Source organism: Coturnix japonica, chromosome 31 (assembly GCF_054131305.1).
Source record: "Coturnix japonica strain WE chromosome 31, WE-NBRP24, whole genome shotgun sequence".
Classification (NCBI taxonomy): Eukaryota; Metazoa; Chordata; class Aves; order Galliformes; family Phasianidae; genus Coturnix; species Coturnix japonica.
In genome coordinates, this window is record NC_140693.1 from 3,907,499 (window position 1) to 3,926,122 (window position 18,624).

Here is an 18,624-nt window from a genome sequence, read left to right on the forward strand (position 1 = left end):
AAACCAGTGTGGAAAAAGGACGGTGTTGTGCTCCCTTCTGGCAACAAGTATGAGCTGGTACAGTCTGGGAAGACCCTATGTCCCCTTATCCATGACTTCGAGAAGTCAGATGCAGGTTTCTATACCTGTGATATTGGCAGTGATGTTGCCAAATCATAGGTCGGCATTCAGGGTAAGTACTGTGGAAAGTAAAGGAGTGCTGAAAGCACATTCAGTGTGGTCACTATGTCTTACACCTATTCCCCCACGAGCCTTAATAGTTTCTACAATAGAAGTGTATTACTGCAATTTAGCACAGTGATGTCTGGAAAATTCCCATTGCTTTTGATGTAAATGTATGTCATTTTGCCATGAAAATCACCAAACACATCAAGAATGTCCTGGAAATGTTTCCTTTCTAAACATCCCTAAAATGGAGAAATGGTTTGAACACCAGTAGGGGTAGGATGGTAACAAATGAGCTAATAGAAACATTTAATTTCTTGTCATAGGCAAAACCCTTTTTCTCACGCAGCATCCTAGAGTTGTCCTCTCTGTTAGGTTGTTCCCTCTGTAGCTCATTGAATCTTCATTCTGCTCCATGGACTGAGCTGCTCTAATTGTAGTTCTTCCAGAGCAAAGACAAGAGATTCACGTCTCTTTTTTTTAATATCTTTCTGGTAATTCTGAGTGGAGAATGTCTTAGAGAATACATCAGTAAGGAATGCAGCCATGTTCTGCAAATCCTGAGTTAAAACACCAGTACTGCTACTCATGTCAGTCACAAATGCCTTTTCTCCATATAAACCTCATACTAACCTATCTCTTACCTTCCAGAGCTGAATAGTGGCATTACCAAACAGCTGAAAACCACTGAAATCCAGGAGGGAGAAGATTGTACTTTTGAATGCATTCTGTCCCATGAAAGCATTGATGAGTTCAACTGGACACTGAATGGAAGCAGAATGGAAAATGGTGGGCGATTTAAAGCTTCTAACGTGAGTCGGAAATATACTCTCATTATCAAAAGTGTGACTCCTACTGACGCTGGGGAAGTCGTTTTTTACTGCCCGTGGTCTAACCTCCAAAGCCTCTCTGTCTGTGAAAGGTAATGAGATGGGAGAGATTCTGGGGTCTGATTCCTTCAACTGTCTTCTGATAAGATTGTCGTGAGAGCTAACTCATAATATGGTTAAAGTGAATAGCAACCTTCTACTTGAACCTTGAAGCACTGAGAATTTCTCTTAAAAATAAGTTAAAGGACAAAACATTTTACACAAATGTGAGAACTACCCAAAGCACTGGGGTAGTGTTGGAAATGGGCATCTCACTACAGCTTGTTCCATTAACAGTAAATCAGGAATGATCTGTTGAGGGAACTGTGGGAGCAAATATCCTCTTAGTATAAGCTGAAGGGATGGCCTTCACATCATCTAGCTGTACAACAAATTCCTATCTAGAGCATGTGCATCTGAGAGCATCATCCGAGGCTCCCAGTGTGATGAGTGGAGAGAAGAGAGAGGCAGTTTTCAGACATGGTTCATCATCCTCAATTGGGTGGATTTAAGAGAGAATATATGCTGCCTGGAATTCTATTGTCTGTACTTTGCAGATTACTGCTGGCTGTAGGATGGCGTCTGTTGCAAGTGCCTCTCTAACTTATCTCCAGCATGTAGATGCATGTATTTTGAGAGAGGCATCCTACCCTAAGTGTATGTTACTCAAAAAGCATGTTTTCTTCCAGGAAAACCTACTGAGGTTTCAAAACAGCTGGAGGATAAGACAGCAGCAGCAGGACAGGACATCAGCCTGAGCTGTGAGCTGTCAAAACCGGATTTGAACATCAGGTGGTACAAGGATGGCAAAGCAATCAGAAAAAGCCAGAAGTACGACTTGCAGCAGGAGGGAACTGGGGCCATTCTGATCATCCATGACTCTACTGCCAAGGACAGTGGGGAGTACCCTTGTGAGACAGAGGACTCCATAACAAAAGCCAGGGTCACTGTGCAAGGTGAGTTGAAAAGCACACTGGGGATGGCATGTAGAGAAGTCGAGGTAAATATCTGCAGCCTGTGGGTGATGTTTTTCTCTTCTGTTTCCTTGAGCAGGATCAATTCTTAGTTTTCAGAAAATATGATGGATTAAAATCTTTTCCTTAAAATAATCTGGAAACCGAATGATTCTCCAGTGTGATGTGGATCTGGGCAGCCTGGTCTGGTGGTTGGTGGCCCCTTGACAGGGGGTTTAAAACTAGATGATCTTTGAGGTCCTTTTCAACTCAGGCCACTCTATGATTCTGTGATCATTCTATGATTCTATGATCTTGGGTGTTAGTGAGCCAAGAAAAGATGGCAATCTGAATTAGTCTATATTGAATATGTGTAATCAAAACTATATGCAGTTTATCAGATGAGATCCTACCAGCGCATGTATAATGGTATTGAACTTTCCAGATATCTACTGGAATTATCAAACCTATGTAAATGGGTGGACTCTGTGGTCTTCTTAGACTCTTTGCATCTCTATGTGATATTCTGAAATGAGGGCAAAGGAGATTCAGGACACCTCTGTATGCTTGGGACTTGTTGGGGTAACAAATCCCTTTGTCCTACACCCTCATCCTTTTTTTTTTCCTTCCAGAAAAACCTAATTACTTTATCAAGGAACTTTCAGATGTGAAAATTGAAGAAAGTGGAAGTGCACTTTTTACATGTCAGAGCGAGAAAGCCGCATCCTTCGTCATATGGAGGAAAGGCATTGCTGAGCTCAGGCCTGGCAGGAAATACAAGAGGGCACAGAAAGGACGAGACCTGCAGCTGAGCATAAAAAATCTGGAGAAAAGTGACAGTGACGTGTACACCTGTGACATTGGTGATGCCCAGTCCAGAGCCAAGCTGGTTGTACAAGGTATGTGTGAGAGCCATATGACTGCGCATCCTGTTTCTCCACTACCAAGACATTATCCTGGTAGAATCTGTACATTTATGGCAGGTCTTTGGGGCTGCAGCTGTCTGGCCTGAATAGCGGTTCACAAGCCATGCACAGAGCAAGCTGCACGGAAAGGGAAAGAACTACCGACTAGAGCAGTGCCATTGAGAACTTTATGTATCATTTAAAAACCAAAAATGCTGATGTACGGTGAGGCTGGTGACCCAGAAATCAGTGTGAACTTTCTATCTCTGACCTTTCTGAGTTAAAAATAGTCCTCCAGAGTTCTAGGCAAAAATTCCCTTATGCTGCATTCTGGGTAGTTGTCACGGTTTAAACAAAAATCTACCTGTGTCCGTGACAGGGGGGCCACAGGCAAGCGAGGTGCTAGAAGGAGCTGAACCTCTGTCCCAACTACTTCAGAAGCAGCCCAAACCCCCTCGTACATGGCTAAGATCTCCTTCTCAGTTGGAGTGTAGCACTCCTCAGACCCTTTATATGCTCGACTCCAAAGTCCCGGGGGTTGGCCATGGGTTTCTCCTGAAGCTCTTTGCCACAAACTCCAGGTGGGACCTTTCTCTCCAGCAGCAGTGTAGAGGATGTTCTTTACATCCTGTCCTGTCCGTACTGGCCCCAAGGCCACGGCACGGGCTATCTCTTGTTTTCTCTGCTCAAAAGCCTGCTGCTGCTCAGGACCCCATGAGAAATTATTCTTCTTCCGTGTTACCTGATAGAGGGGGCTCACTATGTGGCTGTAGTTTGGGACATGCATTCTCCAAAAGCCCACTACTCCCAGAAAAGATTGGGTCTCTGTCTTGTTGGTGGGAGGAGACATAGCAGTGATTTTTTCAATCACATCTGCTGGGATGTGTCGATGCCCATCTTGCCATTTTACACCTAAGAACTGGATTTCCTGGGCAGACCCCTTCACCTTGCTGCGCTTAATGGCAAAACCAGCTTGCAAAAGAATTTGGATTATCTGTTTTCTTTTCTTGAAAATCTCTGCTGCTGTATGGCCCCACACAACAATATCATCAATACACTGCAAGTGTTCGGGAGCAGTAAAATTATTCATGCTTTATATGATGTTATGATGTGGAATACTGATAGCAGAATTACAAAGTTATTAAACCATGACACCCTGGTATTTTTCTTTTTTTTTCCTTAAATATTTTCCTTTTTACTATTTAAATGTTATGGGCACATCTTGTAGAAACACAAGGCTGTTTACAAAGAAGTGCATGCTGTGTTGCTGTATGATGAGCAAGATACATCTATTCTTCATCTAGCAGGAATAGTTGCTGAGCCTTAAGAACAGTTTCAGAAAGCTTTGGGAATTTGGGCGTTTTCCTTGTTTCTGCAACACAAAATGAAAATTTACGCTGTATACAAAGAAAAGGGGAGTCCGAACTTGTACGTTAAATTTGAAGGAGAACAATCTGGGGTAATATTTAAAAAAAAAAAAAAAAAAGGGAGCGTGGTCATCAAATACTATAAAATATATTAGCTGTTACTAGAATGCCACTTATCTTCCCCCCATAGGAATCACTGTCGTGTTGTATGTGAATTTGTGAGGTGGGTTTTGAAGCTGAAATTAAAAACTTCTTGTATGGCTGTCTTCATAGTGGCTATCCAGACTATGTGTAGAAATAACAGCTATTATGTAGTCAGCTATTCACCAGTTTTAACTGATTATAAATTACGTTTCAGGGTGGAGAACATAGCATAGTGCCTGACACCTGTGTTGATCCTGAGGGCATTCTTGATTCTGTGCATTATGATGTCATGGATATTAAAGAGCAAGCTGAGGCAGCACATAGTTCCATTGTATCCCTGGGGGACCCAAAGGAAGATATTGGCTGGTTTGAAAAGCAGCTGGAGAAAACTAACTTTGAACTGATGGAGACCAAAGAAGAGCTAACAGAGAAAAACACCAAACTACTTAAAACTGAAGAAGAGCTGATGCAGAAGAACAAAGGTGAGTTATGCGATGTGAAAGGTAGAAGACAGAAATAGTTCATTAATCTAAAAGAGAAATAACCAGTTTGAGTAGGAATTAGAGGAGATGTTCTACCTTTGGAACCATAGCCTGTAGATAAGTGATAGTTTATTCCTTGTGTATATTCAGGTTCAGCAATTCCACGGTTTTTGGTTATTTCTTTTCTTTTTTTCCCCCTCTCCTTTAAACTGCAACTAGCAGCTTTACGCTTTCGTAAGTATGGGGTTAAATGTCTATATCTTGATTTTTACTTTTATATTGTAATCTCTACTCTTCTTTATGTCTTGTTGATGCAATGTTTTCATTCCAAGAAATATAGAAAACTTTTGAATCACTCCCAATAAGTGAAGACCACATGCAAATTAATTAATCTGTTCAAAAGCTACCTAAACGTTAGAATATCTGGAAAAATTGATTACTTAATAAATTATCTATTGGCTACTTATGTAATACAACCTTTTCTGTGTGTTACAGACTTTGAAATGCAGATGATTAAATTGGATGAGTCTGTTGAGCAACTTAAAGAAGCAACTGAGGTAACTTTATCAAGATGTTGTGTAAAATTGTTTTAATTAATTAATTAATTAATACCAACTTGTGGTAGCTTAAAATGCTATTCCAGTAGGCTCAATTAATAGATTTCTTACTGAGCTTAGCTTAACTGAATTTGCCTTTAATGCATTGTGTAATTCAGCTACTTAACACTACATTAGAAACTGATGACTGAATTTTTTTTATTTTTTATTTCCAATCTCAATCAAGGTGCAGAAAGATGACATTATTACAGAGCTACAAGACTTAAAATCTCATTTAGAAGAAAAAGTAAAAGATTATGTGAGTTTTACACATCTCCGTATCCTTATACAAAAAAAGAAAAACACTAATTCTATGCTTGTAATCAACACATTTTTGGAAAACTGATTTTCTGTATGTAGCTGGTACTCGCTTGAAATTGTAAACAATTCAAATTTATCTGAAGGTAGTTGTTGTTAACACAAACAACAAAAATATCAGCGTGTTCCACTAACTCCTGCCTCACACTCCTACATCAGAGGAAGAGCAACAGTAAAAGTATGTTGAGTAGAGTTGGAAGTACAAGTATGAATGGTCAGGATATCTCCACGTTCTATGCAGTCCATAAAACTTTATTCTGACTAATGTACTGCGAGCTACTGAATATGTGAAGACTAGCTTGATTAAGTATGTGTGCATACCACTTCTGGTGGTTTTTGTTCATTTTTTGATGTTTGGTAGCCTGAAGTAGCTCTGAAAACATTTATAGTTAATTCTGTCACTCAGATCTCTAACCTTGTAAGCTTAGCAACTTGACCCTTCTTAGTCTTTGACTGTCTGCATCACTGCAACTTAGTATTTCCATGGTATTAAAGCTGACTGTGATGAGTAGTCATGTCCTCACCTATTACTTCTTCCAAGAACAAGGCTCCAACTCTATCTGTGAGATTGTGTGGCCTGAACACTTCTGAGGCTTTTCTTTTCATAAGTTACTAAAGATGAATAATCAGTCCTTGGCAGTGCCAGCATGGCTTAACAATCGTCATCTTGTAAGTAAGGAAGCTTCACTTGTGGTCAAGGACACAATCTAAAATATGCGTGACAGAGCTGACTAAGCTTTAAGGTTGGATTATATCTGTCACGATGAAAGTGATTTTAGCAGCTTAGCAGAAGTGTGATGTGATGAACTTGTATGAGAGCTGACCATTTGCTCTTTGACCATGTTTGTAATTTTGTTGACTTCTTGGAAACAGGAAATTCTTTGATAAACTGGTAAACTCTTGTGTGCAAGTCTTTTACTTTGTAACCTGCTAGGCTCTTGCTTTCCCTTGTATACTCTACCGAGTATTGCACTTGTCATTATCTGAAGGTGTACTTGTTCTGTCTGCTATTGAGATTTGTAACTGATGTCTATAGAGTCACCGGGTAAATATTTTAGCTGTATGGTTTTGTGTAAATATTTGCCTACAGAAGATTACTGAGACTTAAGTGCTCCTTTTTTTAAGCTTCAATGTAACTGATCTTATATCAATACAGGAAAAGACTACCTACCATTTAACTACCATTAAAGCAGAACCGGCAGAAGAGAACACTAATAAAGGAACTGAAAGCAGCCAGTTTTCAGTGCTTTCAGTTAAAGCACTGAAACAAGAGAAAACTGAGTTGGAAGTGGGAAGGAAGCGCAGTACTGATGAAGATAAGCCTACTGTGGAAGAGCCACCTCCAAAGAAAGGTACAGTTTCTTCCATCATTGAACAGGGTGTCTTCCAAAACAATAAATTGCTTCCTATTCCGGATCGGAAGCAAAAGGCTGTGAAGCGCGTACCTTATGGTATAAGGAGAAAAGCCACTGTGTTAAACTGTAAATAGAAGTAACTGTTATGTAAATATCCCTTTTTCAGAAGGTCCTATGCTGTTCATTTTTGAATGCTTAAGAATAAAAGTTTTTTGCACTATTTTTTTCCTTTTTGCTGCTTTTTCCTCATCTGTTGATGCACTTGCAGATTTGGTAATAGTTTTAAAGCAGTTTCTTTAGGATTGTTTCAACTGCTGTTGCTGATCTTCTGAGTAGCATCAGCTGCTCAAGTGCTTTTTTTTGTTTGTTTGTTTTGTTTTTCCTGAAGCAACTATCAAAATTGTTGACGACCTGCTAATTGCTCGCTCATGGGCAATATTTGAGCAAAATGGTTTGGATAAGCTCTGATGCATTTAACTTCACTTCTGGGCACAGCTGAGCATCAGTGTTCCTAGAATTCCGGAAGGCATATACAATGTAGAAGGGAAAATCTAAAACTTAGCTGTATTCCCTTCCTTTCTTGTATTCCTCTTGCAAAATATGTGCAAGGGAGAAAGTCAAGGCCTTCTTTGGATGAGATGCTGTTCTTGGATGATTTGTCCCTGCTGCCTTTATTTGGCATAAATATTGAATCCTAATGTGACCACTGGATGGCATCACATATAAGCATCTTACCAGAGACTGAGGGAGGGATGTGGACTCCTCCATACTCCAAATAGTAGTGGGTTTGTTCTAATCATATGACCAAAGCTCTCATTTAAAAATTAATGACAGCAATGCTCCACATAGGAATTAAAATGGGTAGCTGATAGTCACAATGTCAGCATGAAGTTTTCTGTTTAGAAGTACTGAGTATTCAATCATGTTAAAATTTTCTTCTATTTGTGAGTATTAATAGCGTCCAATTTCAAAAAACTCTTAATATATATTCTTTAGCTATGTTAAATATACACAGTAGAACAATGAGCACAGGTATGTTGTGCTGGTTCTTTTGTAGAATTAGTTATATAAGTAGCACGAGCAAAAGTGTTTTAGGAGATGCTAGGTTATCTCAGCTTAAAGTTCAGGGTATTTACACCATTCTCTGAGCTTTTAGGTCTTGTTTCCTATGCTCTGTGATAATGCTTTTTCCCTACTTCCTGTGTAAGGAACTTCTAGACTGAACATTACACATCTTCTCCCTAGTCTTATTTATCTTGCTTTAGTGCTTGCTTGTTGTTTTCAGCATAAAGTGTTTAGATTACTTATAAATCATATTCCCCTCACTAGTGTTGCTGGGTGAGCAGTCAAAACCCAAAACCTGGTTTGGGGTGGAATATGCCACTGCTGTTTCTTCAGTATGACTTTTAAATCGGTTGACGGCTGTATATAAAACTCCTTAGATGAGTTAAGAGGCTGCTTCCATGCAGTACATGTGAATCTGTATGTAATGCAGGCTGCACGTGGGCACTATAAAATTCTGCATTGGAGTAATAAAAGGACTGTACAAGAATCTCCATTGAATATATTGTTGTGGTGACCCAATCCCTAGTAAGTCTTGACTTATATTTATTTTTTTTAATACTTAAAGTATGCATATTATGGAATGGACATAACTGGATTCTAAAGCAATGATGAAATACAGCAGAAGTTGCTTTTGATAGAAAGAAAATGCTTGTGATTTTAGCTAATTGCTCACCAGTTAAAGAAAAAAACAGCCCCAAGCTAATGGAATATTTATGGAAACTTGAATCTGCAAATTTGTACAACTTTATGAGTGAACTTTATATGCAAAAGAGTAAGTGTGGACAGAAGTAGGAATCCTCATATTTTGTTTAGAGATGAACTGAATGAGAGAGACAGATATCAACACTTAAGTGATCAACTTGTCCAGAGTTTTATCTTTCTTTTGAAAGTAAGAGGACTGTGAGTTGGAATGAAATTTCTTAGAGAACTGTTTATCTACCATTTAGATGTAGATGGAGTGATTCCTGGCTGCCTTATAGGGATTGCTGAAGCACGGAAGATAGAAAGAATATAGCTGTGAATTATCTATCTCGTTCCCATGTTTCTTAAATCTAATTAGATTTTCTACTGGTGTGGAGTGGAAGGTTTGAGTAGTGCCATGGTAAAAGTGTTCTTCCAGACTGAAAACCTTTTGCTCTTAATTCTGTATAGAAATCTGAGGCACCTGATTATGTGTTCAGAGGACTTTAATTCCTTCACTAGTATCAAATACTATGTGATGTGAGGTCATGGCTTGCATATTACGACAGTGTTTCACTTAGAAGTTGCTACTTGGTGTTGTGAACTGCTATGTAATAATTATTTTAATCAATCTGAGCTACATTCCTTTTCCCCCTTTTTTTTTTGGTTTGTTTGTTTGTTTGTTTTACAGTAGCTGTAAATGAGAGAAAGAAAAAGAACACTGTAGAGCAAAGGACAATTGAACACATGAAACAAAAGTGCTCCGCGTACCGAAAGGAAGTACTAGCACTGAGGGAAAGAACTGAAATCTTGGAACATCATTTAACTGTGCTTGAAGAACAATGCAGAAGAGAAAAAAATAAAAAAGAAGATTTCAGTAAGCAGGTAACAAGCCTGCGTATTGAGCTTTCTTTTTCTGAAGAAACAGCTGATGCCCTCCGTGAACAAATTCTGCAGGGTCAAGCTGACTATCGGGAAATTGCTTCTGAACTGGATGAACAGAAATCTATAAATATGACACTTGAAAACAAAAATGCCCAACTAACTAACAACATAGAAGTTGCCAAAGAATATATAATTGATCAAGTGTCACAAGTAAAAGAAATGCGGACCAAATTAGATGAATTATACAAATGTCACTTAGAGTTTCACGCCATTGGTACTGACTTTGTCAGTGTAAAGGATTCCTCAGACTGTGAAAAAGATGAGCCAGGGACATCTCAAATTAGTTCTGCATGCATTCAGTCACAGACTTCTTCCATCTCAGATCTTGTGCAGGACTTCTCCTTTAACTATAGTCTTGAAAGGATTTGGGAAGTATGCAGAAATATTGTTGATGTTTTCTCACAAAAAAGTCAGCACATCAAAGCACTGCTTCAAGACAATGAAAACCTAAAGGCGGGACTGAATAATGCTGAAAATCGTAATCGTCAACTTGTAATGAAGCTATGTGAGATTACAACTCACACTAGTCAGGAAGAAGATCTTGTGAATCAGTTACATGAGCAAATAGAAAAGAAAACTCAGGACTTTGAAGAAAAGACTGCAGAAGATCAGAGAGTGATTGCACAATTTCAGGAGGAAGTTGCCAACTGTGAGGTAAAAATAAGAGAGCTTGAATATCGCCTGGAGGCTTCCAAGACAATGGAAGACAATGTGTCAAAACTCAATGAATTACTTAAAGAAAAAGAATCTATTATTGTTAATCTGGAGACAGTTACAGCAACTCTGCAGGAGAAGTCTGCAAATGCAGACAAAAAGTTTGAAGAGTTAAGTAGCAAAGAAGCAAATCTGATTCAAGAAGTTATGCAGCTGAAAAACAGCTTGGAGCAGATGAAACACTCTCTTCGGGAAAAGGAAAAGAGTGAAATGGAGAAAGTGCAACGTATAGAATCGTAAGTAACCACTAAGTTAACTTAGAGCCCTTTGAGAATGAACTAGAGTTAAAAATAGTTAATGGGAACATCCCTTCGACTTAATGCATCTGCATGCTTATCAATGGCCAAACTACTACTTTAGGATGCTTTGGTATGCTACTTGAGTTCCAAGGGAAAACAGGAGTGTGCAAGGAAATGAATAATAATATGGGGATTTCTGGTGGTTTTGTTGTATATCCCTCAGAATAGCATCTGAATAATTTATTGCTTCAGCATCTGATTATGAGAAGCAAGCTGAAATTCAAAAGTAATTGTTTAAATCTTGTCACTGGTCTAGATAGATTTAAGAGTCTATTTACAAATAGAAACCAACAGGCAGGGCATGGATTAAGCTGTAATTGCTGTTTCCATGAGATGTGTAACAGTAATGTTCTTTGTCTCTTTATTTTTAACATAAGGCTAGAAAATATTCTTTCTGAGAGTTCTGCCCTTGTACTGAATTTGAAAAAAGATTTGCAGAGGAAAGAAGAAGAGTATGCAGATCTAAAGGACAAACATTCTGATGCCGAGAAACAAATTCAGCAAGTACAAAGCGAGGTTTGTAACTCCAAAGCCTAAAACCTAAGTCTTGTGAAAAAACGCTGATAACTGGGAAGAAGAATGCTATTTACTTGAAGAGAAATAGACTAATTTCCAGAGGCTCTTTAATATAAGCATGTATATTTTTTTTCTTCAATTTCAGCTTCAGTGATGTTAATAGTTAAAATTTAATTATTAAACAAGTAGATATTTTAAAACCCATTTTGCAGGATCTTAGTCTGAAAGTTTATTGGGTGTGCTTGGGGTGGAAAATTGAAGCTTAAAAATGAATTCATGTCTTCCTTGGTAACCTTGCACTTGCTGTCGTTTTCCTACTCAGCACTTGTTTGTGAATTCCTCTTTATTTAACAAAGAAGTATTTGGCCAGGTTGGATTACAGAAGTCTTTTAATGAACCGTGAGCTGTGCTTACATTACAGGTGTCCACGATGCGTTCTGTGGAGGAATCCCTCAGGAACAGGATGGATGTACTTGAAAGGATTAATAACCAGTTTAAGGATGAGCTGGATTATAAAGACTTCTATATCCAACAACTTAAACGGGTATTTTTCTTGCTCTTAATTTTTATTAAATGAATGATGCAGGTTTTCCAAGCAACAGGAAAAAGGTGAAGAAAAAAAAAAATTGGAGCAAAATGAAAGTGGCCAACTGAAATTAGCGGTAGACCATGAAAGATATTCAAATAATTAATCACTACAGTGCACTGGCAGATTGCTTTAAATACAATAATCTGCATAGTAAATACATATATAATACATACATATAACCTGATCTTGTTGAGTGACATCACGATATGTTAATTGAAATGTCTTACCATAAACTCTTTTTATCAGCTTGAGTCCTTATTTATGCTATATGAAAAACTTATTAATTCTAGGCTGTCTTAAAGATTCTGCTTGTTTCTACTGTGTATGCTTTTCTTTCATCATGAAATATAGGAGCTGGAGGAAAAGGACCATAATCTTCAAAAGTGGCGTGAGGAGAGAGATCAGTTAGTAGAAGCTTTGAAAGAACAGCTCAAAACTTTGGCTTCTAATGTCATACAAAAAGAGACAGAAATAGCAGAACTGAGACAATCTGCCTTAAAGGATTCAAGCAAGGTCAGCTCTCCTTTCCTCCTACCTGATTAGCTACCCATAAATTCTGTAAAACTCCTGTACCTGCTCTTTGTATTCTGGGTGTGGTTCTGTTCTTGAACACTGTCGTATTGACATCATGTGCAACTAACCAAAAAAAGCACCAGCTTTTATTTTTGTTCTTCAGAAACAGAATTTCTGTTAATTACTAGAATTTCAATTTTTTCAGTAGTTCAGATAAGCAGATGTCAGTTTGATGCTTATGATCCTACAATCATACTGGACATCTGTAGCTTTTTCCGATAATTCACAGCATTTCCGGATCCCAAGCTAGGCTCAATACTCAGACAGTAGTTCTGTCTCAGGTTTCTTACTTTCTTTGCTTTCTCTGAGGTAGTATCTACAATGGCATGAAAAGACAGAAGGGGACGTGGAGAGAGATTAAGGGAAGCATCAAAAAGCAGAGGGGGGATGATCTCTGGAAGTTGCATTTCTTATTTCAACATCCAGCTTTTAATCAGGATAGCCAATCTAAGCCGTAGCATAGAATTTCAGAAGCTAAACAGAAGACTAAATGAGTTGTGCTCTTTTGAGAATGTTTGGATTCACTTTCTCTGAGAAGAAAGATGTTCTCATAGCAAAACTTCCCCTACAACTGCCGACTTTCTCACAGTACCGAGGATTTGGGAACAAATAAAGGCTCGGGTTATTATATCTTAAGAGAGATGAAGGCTGAAGCGCATAGGTAAAATAGAAGAATCAATATATATTGTATTACAACTTCCCAGGCAATTCTGTGACTACTGCACTTGTAACAGTGACCGTACAAATCCGTGAAATGTTACTGTTCTTGAATAGTTAAGTGTTCTAGCCTGCAATTCTAAAGCTGATGCTACTAAGTAATTGCAATACTGCTTGTGTGTGTTAATTCCTTTTGCCATTCCCACAACTCAGCAGTTTTTACTGTTTATTAGGATAATGCAACTGTGATAGAAGAGTTAAGAAAAGAACTGGCTGACAAAGATGACTTTATAAAGGAATTAAAACAACGCATTAACCACAGTAGCCCCCAGACTTTGCCAGAAATACCTTTACTTGAAGAAAGACAAAGTAGAAGGAATGACTCTGTAAATGAAAAGGTATGATTATATTTATAGAAAGTCAGTACTTAACATCTTGTTAACCCCTTTTTGTTCATGTTGTGGCTCATGATTAGATAAGTTACTTGGAAAAAATTCATGGAGCCACTGAAACGGGCACAGCAAATTGAACTTATTTTCTTCCTCTGCAGGATTTCTGGATATTGTTTTGTTAGCAGATGATGTTAATCATTCCTATATAAGTTTTTAATTGCTAACTTTCATAAAATAGCAGTTACATATATTTTAAAAACAAAGTATTTATTAACCAACTTAACTCTTGGAAATACAGTGGGTGGTGATACTCCATTCAGATTCTTAGCAGAGCCTGATAAAGTGGCTCTGACTACTTTTTGTCTTTCTACAATCTTCGGTAACTTTTTGAGAGGAAGAAGACTCCCCTCAGGGGGTTGGAACAGTGTAAGTAGTAAAAGCTGCTAGTCTGTGTTTGGGACACTGGAGTTTGCTAGTTACTAGCAGCGGTAGAAGCAGCCATCTACCATTTTCTGATGCCCCCAGCAGCCTGTCTTCCATGTGTTCAACCAGCATCTGAACTCATTTTTGATATGCTAGCTGAATTCCTGCCATAGAGAAGGAGGAGTCCAGGTGATCTCAGTTCTGACTTTGTTGTTCCTGTTGAGAAAAACAGGATTGGGTGGATTGTGGACAGTAAGTGCTGCTGGGGAAATGCATACTGACATTTCCCTGTCACTTAGCTGTGCATTTGCTGCCATTTGACCATGAGCAGGTACATGATAGCCTTCAGCTTAAGTACGGTGTCATTGCTTGAATGTCTGTATTCTCTCCAGGGAAAAGATAGCAATGGAGTTCTTTAATGACTTGTACTGGGCTTGCACCTTGCCAGCTGGACCTTACTTATGTAAATAACATCTCTAGTGTAGAAGAGGAAGGGCAAATTCCCTAAGATTAAGCTGGAAGTTAATCGAACACTTGAATCAAATGCTCCTGTTCCTGCCCAGTTCTGACGCAGCAGAGTTGAGATGAAGAAAATCGTGTCAGTTCTACCACCATTCTCTATTAAAAAAAAAGTATAGTTGTCTGTGCCCTTGAGAAAAAATGACTTGTAAAGTATCAGGCTCAGTTTAACATGGAGAACTTTTTTTGTGATCATAGATTGGAAATAATTTTAAATGTAACAAGTTCTAGGAAAGAAGGTAAAACTCTGCTGTAACTGAAATAGACTCCTTCTATTACAAGTGTTCTTACAGCAGGAAAATCGAATGCTTACATATCCTTTTCCAGATGCTTTATAGCTTTTTAATCTCATGGCTACCTTAACACTTGCACTTAAAATTCTTCTGTGCTATCAGGAGCATTTGGAAACTGTCCTCGACTCTTCTGGAGTGTCCGCAGAAAATGGCAAAACTAGTCGGTTCCCAAAACCGGAGCTGGAAATCCCACTGACACCTCTGCAACCTGATAAGATGGAGATAAAGCAGCACGGCAGCATGATACCTTTAGGAGTGAAAATGCCTAAGGCAAAAAAGAAAAGAAGTGATGACATGGATGAGGTATGACCTAGACCCAACAGAAAACAAAATATCTGATGCCTTTTTACCATTCTCATTTAAGCATTAAAAAAATGCTATTTCTACCTCAGTAAAGTAGTTGAAGAATTTAATCAATGAACGGCTTTAATGAACAAAACTAATAGCCAAGCTCAGTGATAATGGTTTAAGAGAAGGGAATTTCTCTTAACTTCATTGTGTATTTTCTTTGAAACCTGTAAACATAAATCAGCTTTTTAGACATCATGAGATGTCTAATACTGATATCTTAATGTCCTGTTTTTATAATTGAATGCTTATTTATTATTTGATTTACAGTGGAATAGTTACCACTAGCAGATACTTCCCTACTATTAGCAAAAGTGTTTAAAGTGTTCACTTTTGTGACATCTGTTGTTCTTTCCAAAAGAATCATGGCTGAAACTTGTCTTATTTTCCCAGGATTTTGTGAAAAGTGAGAACACGAAAAATACAAAATCTGTCATGGCTTTTAATTCACCCTCTGCAAGTGACGAGAAAATGGTTGGTTTTTGTTCTAGTTTTGAAGCTAGCTTGGGACTTCCTGTAATTGTGTGGTCACACGAAAGAAGCAGTGTCTTATCCTTATGTGTATACCTGAATGGGAATCTTACATGCTTATGAGCTCTTCCTATTAAATTCCATAAGCTAACCAAAGGGCAAGTCAGTCTGTCCCCAGAGCGTGTAATGGCTGTACTGTGTAATGATTTGGAGGGAAGGATATTGCACACTGAATAGTTGGGAAGAGAAGCTTTAGTGTATTATCGTGTGCTTTTGTAAGTGAAGCCCTTGTATTAAACTAAGGTTCATATCATTAATATGCATGGCAGTTATTAAAAACAGATGTTCACATGTGATAGCAGTATCCTTGGCATGGTCAGAGTATGAGTAGTAGATTTTTCCCATCTGTTGTCTTCTGTTTTGTATGTTTGTTTGTTTTATGTAATTAGAACAGCTTATGTAAGAAACAACTCCAGAGCTTGGGAGCTACTTTTGAAGAAACTACTGCCTTATTAAGAAACTTTAAGAAACGTATGCCTTGAAATAGCTGAGATTTTGACAACTCCCTAAAGGGTATAAAATTGTCTACATTACTTGCCGTTGTGGTATCATCAGCATAATGAACAGAGGTGTCAGTAGTAAAGCTCAAAATGTCAACTTAAAATAACGTTGAACTAAAATGAAGTTTAAACAATGCTCTTGTTTCACATGTTCACATCTCTGTTGAACAGAAATCCGGAAAAGACTACTTCCTGAGAAAGCGAGTACATGCTTCAAGACTGACTAAAAAGAAGGATGAAACACTGCAAAAAGTTGGAGATTTTATTCAAAGCTCTCCTTCTATTATACACTCTAAAGGTTGGTGTAGAATAAGTTTTATTCCATGTTTTCTAGACATTGTAGAATGGCTTGTTTCTGCTGTAGGCTATTAATGTATGTGTTCTTAGAGGACTTGTCTGCCATGTTAAGTTGTCCTTTGATTTATGAAGTAAATGCATTTATTCGTCTCTTCAGAGATTCATTATTACATTTGTGAAAACCTACAAGTATACAGAGAAAGTTGGTTCTGTCTTGTGCTTCTGTCAGCACGAAAGTTAGGCCTGTTGTTTAACTCCTGCTGAAGTTTCTGACTTCCAGCGACTTCTGAGCCATGATTGTCTTTCATACTCCATTTTAATGTGTGCTTTAAGCTGCCGTACCTGAACCTATAAACAGTTTCAGCTATAGAAGCAATAAAGAACCTCGATGAACAAATACAATTTCTGAGTATTTTCACTTAAATTTTACGTGTCATTTATAAACCAAGTTTGTTACGAAGCTTTCTTTGCATTCAGTGATTTAAAGACTCACAAAACCAGTAAGTTGATTGGTTTATGTATCAAAACAAATTTCTTCTAGCCAAGAAGCTGATGTCAGCAGTAAGTTCTCCTAAATCAAACGAACCTGAAAGTCTCGAAGAAGGAGAGACCAAGCCAAAACGATGCAAAAGGAAGCTGTATTCCACTGTCGTTTCTGGCCCTCTAGATATACCTGCTTCTTCGGTAAGCGATTATACTGTAGTCTTGGCTTAAAATAAACTACTAAGGAGTCCAAACAGACTGGAGGTTTCATCTATTTGCAGGAGGAGGTTGAAAGTACTGAGGTATTTCTTTATTCTACCAAGTCATTCTTGTTGGTCTTCCTGTTGTTCTGTTTTAGTTTGTCCTCAAAGATCTCTTTGTTTGGCTGGCTTACAGTACAGGATTTTGTACATTCTCCATATTTGTTCCTTGTGATTAAGCTGCATTAAAATGATCTCGGTATCCCATAGTTTTCTGAATAAAATATAATAAGCAGATGCTATTCTGAAATCCATTTAGGGGAAGAAATATGTTTGCGTGGGTCAGGAAGAGCTTGTCAGTCTTGTGTGAAAAGATGAGTAACTTTTGAAATGTTTTCTTCAGGAATCTGAGGAACAAAAGAAGGAAAGTGATCATCTGATCATCAAGCGACGGCTGAGATCCAGAACAGCTAAAAAACCTTGAAGAAGCGTGTTTGTTCCCCTTTCTCAGGACATACTTTTATCGTATTATTAAAACTGGTTGTTAATAAACAGTAACAGTTACTCCGTTGTGTTCTTAAATTTGTATATAGGTGTACAGTGTCTCTCTGACAGTTTCAAACTGACTCCATTGAGGCTGAAATAAATACAAGCTTTCTTAAACTGGGTTTGGATTTTATTGTGGTTAAGGGTTTATTTATTTTTGTCTTGCCTCCCCTGTATAGGAACAGTATCTCTGGGACTGATTGCTATTTACCCATTGTGCAGTAATAACTGTACTTGTTCAGGATGGCCTGGCTTGCTTTTTTCACGTGACTGGTGTACTTAGCAGAACTCTGGCAGAGAGAAGAGCATGAATACACATTTGTGTATTAAATCAAATGTATTGAATATACATTTGTGTATACTTAATTTTTGGATCTTTTTAAAGAATTTTCTTTGGAGAAAAGATGGTGCCAATTCCTCTGTGTGGAAGAAAGATGCTTTCCCTCACTTGTGTGAATTCAGCTTTAAATTAATAAACTTAGAAAAATAAGCCAAATACATTTAGGGGGAATTCTAATATCCATGAATGTTAATATACTGTTTGAAGTGTTCCAGTCTGGAGTAAACATTTCAGAGTATATTCTAACCATCCCCCAACCCTTCTGTTTGTGTTTTGTAAAGAGATGAAATTACTTTCGCAATGACCTGTATTTGATATGCAAGAAATAAGGTAATCCCAATGAGTTTATTTGCTCTGATTTCTTGCTCTCTATTTTGTTGAATTACTGCCAACCATACAAATACTGTTGGTTTTTCTCTTTTACTTGGACTACTGGATTGTTTTGAATGTTCATTTTTGGTCTGTTTCATTCCCATCATGCATCTTTCGTAGGTGTCCAACCTTTTGGCTTGCCTGGGCCATGCTGAGTGAAGCGCAACTGTCTTGGACTGCATAAAAA

At 38.0% G+C, this 18,624-nt stretch overlaps 1 protein-coding gene and 2 long non-coding RNA genes across 3 annotated transcripts; all 3 read left to right on the plus strand.

Annotated features, from left to right (window-relative positions):
• Positions 1-793: 793 nt before the first annotated feature.
• LOC146755647 (uncharacterized) lies at positions 794-1,990 on the plus strand. Its single transcript, XR_014937972.1, has 2 exons — positions 794-1,087; positions 1,724-1,990. It is a non-coding gene; the product is annotated as an uncharacterized LOC146755647 (long non-coding RNA).
• A 3,678-nt stretch (positions 1,991-5,668) lies between these two features.
• Positions 5,669-11,951, plus strand: LOC146755648 (kinesin-like protein KIF20B). The gene is made up of 5 exons (XM_085525353.1): positions 5,669-5,740; positions 6,956-7,151; positions 9,592-10,795; positions 11,236-11,374; positions 11,796-11,951. The coding sequence occupies exons 3-5, from the start codon at positions 9,648-9,650 to the stop codon at positions 11,949-11,951; spliced, it is 1,443 nt and encodes a 480-aa protein (XP_085381479.1). The 5' UTR covers positions 5,669-5,740; positions 6,956-7,151; positions 9,592-9,647.
• A 4,440-nt stretch (positions 11,952-16,391) lies between these two features.
• Positions 16,392-17,842, plus strand: LOC146755649 (uncharacterized). Its single transcript, XR_014937968.1, has 3 exons — positions 16,392-16,497; positions 17,038-17,180; positions 17,499-17,842. It is a non-coding gene; the product is annotated as an uncharacterized LOC146755649 (long non-coding RNA).
• Positions 17,843-18,624: the final 782 nt, after the last annotated feature.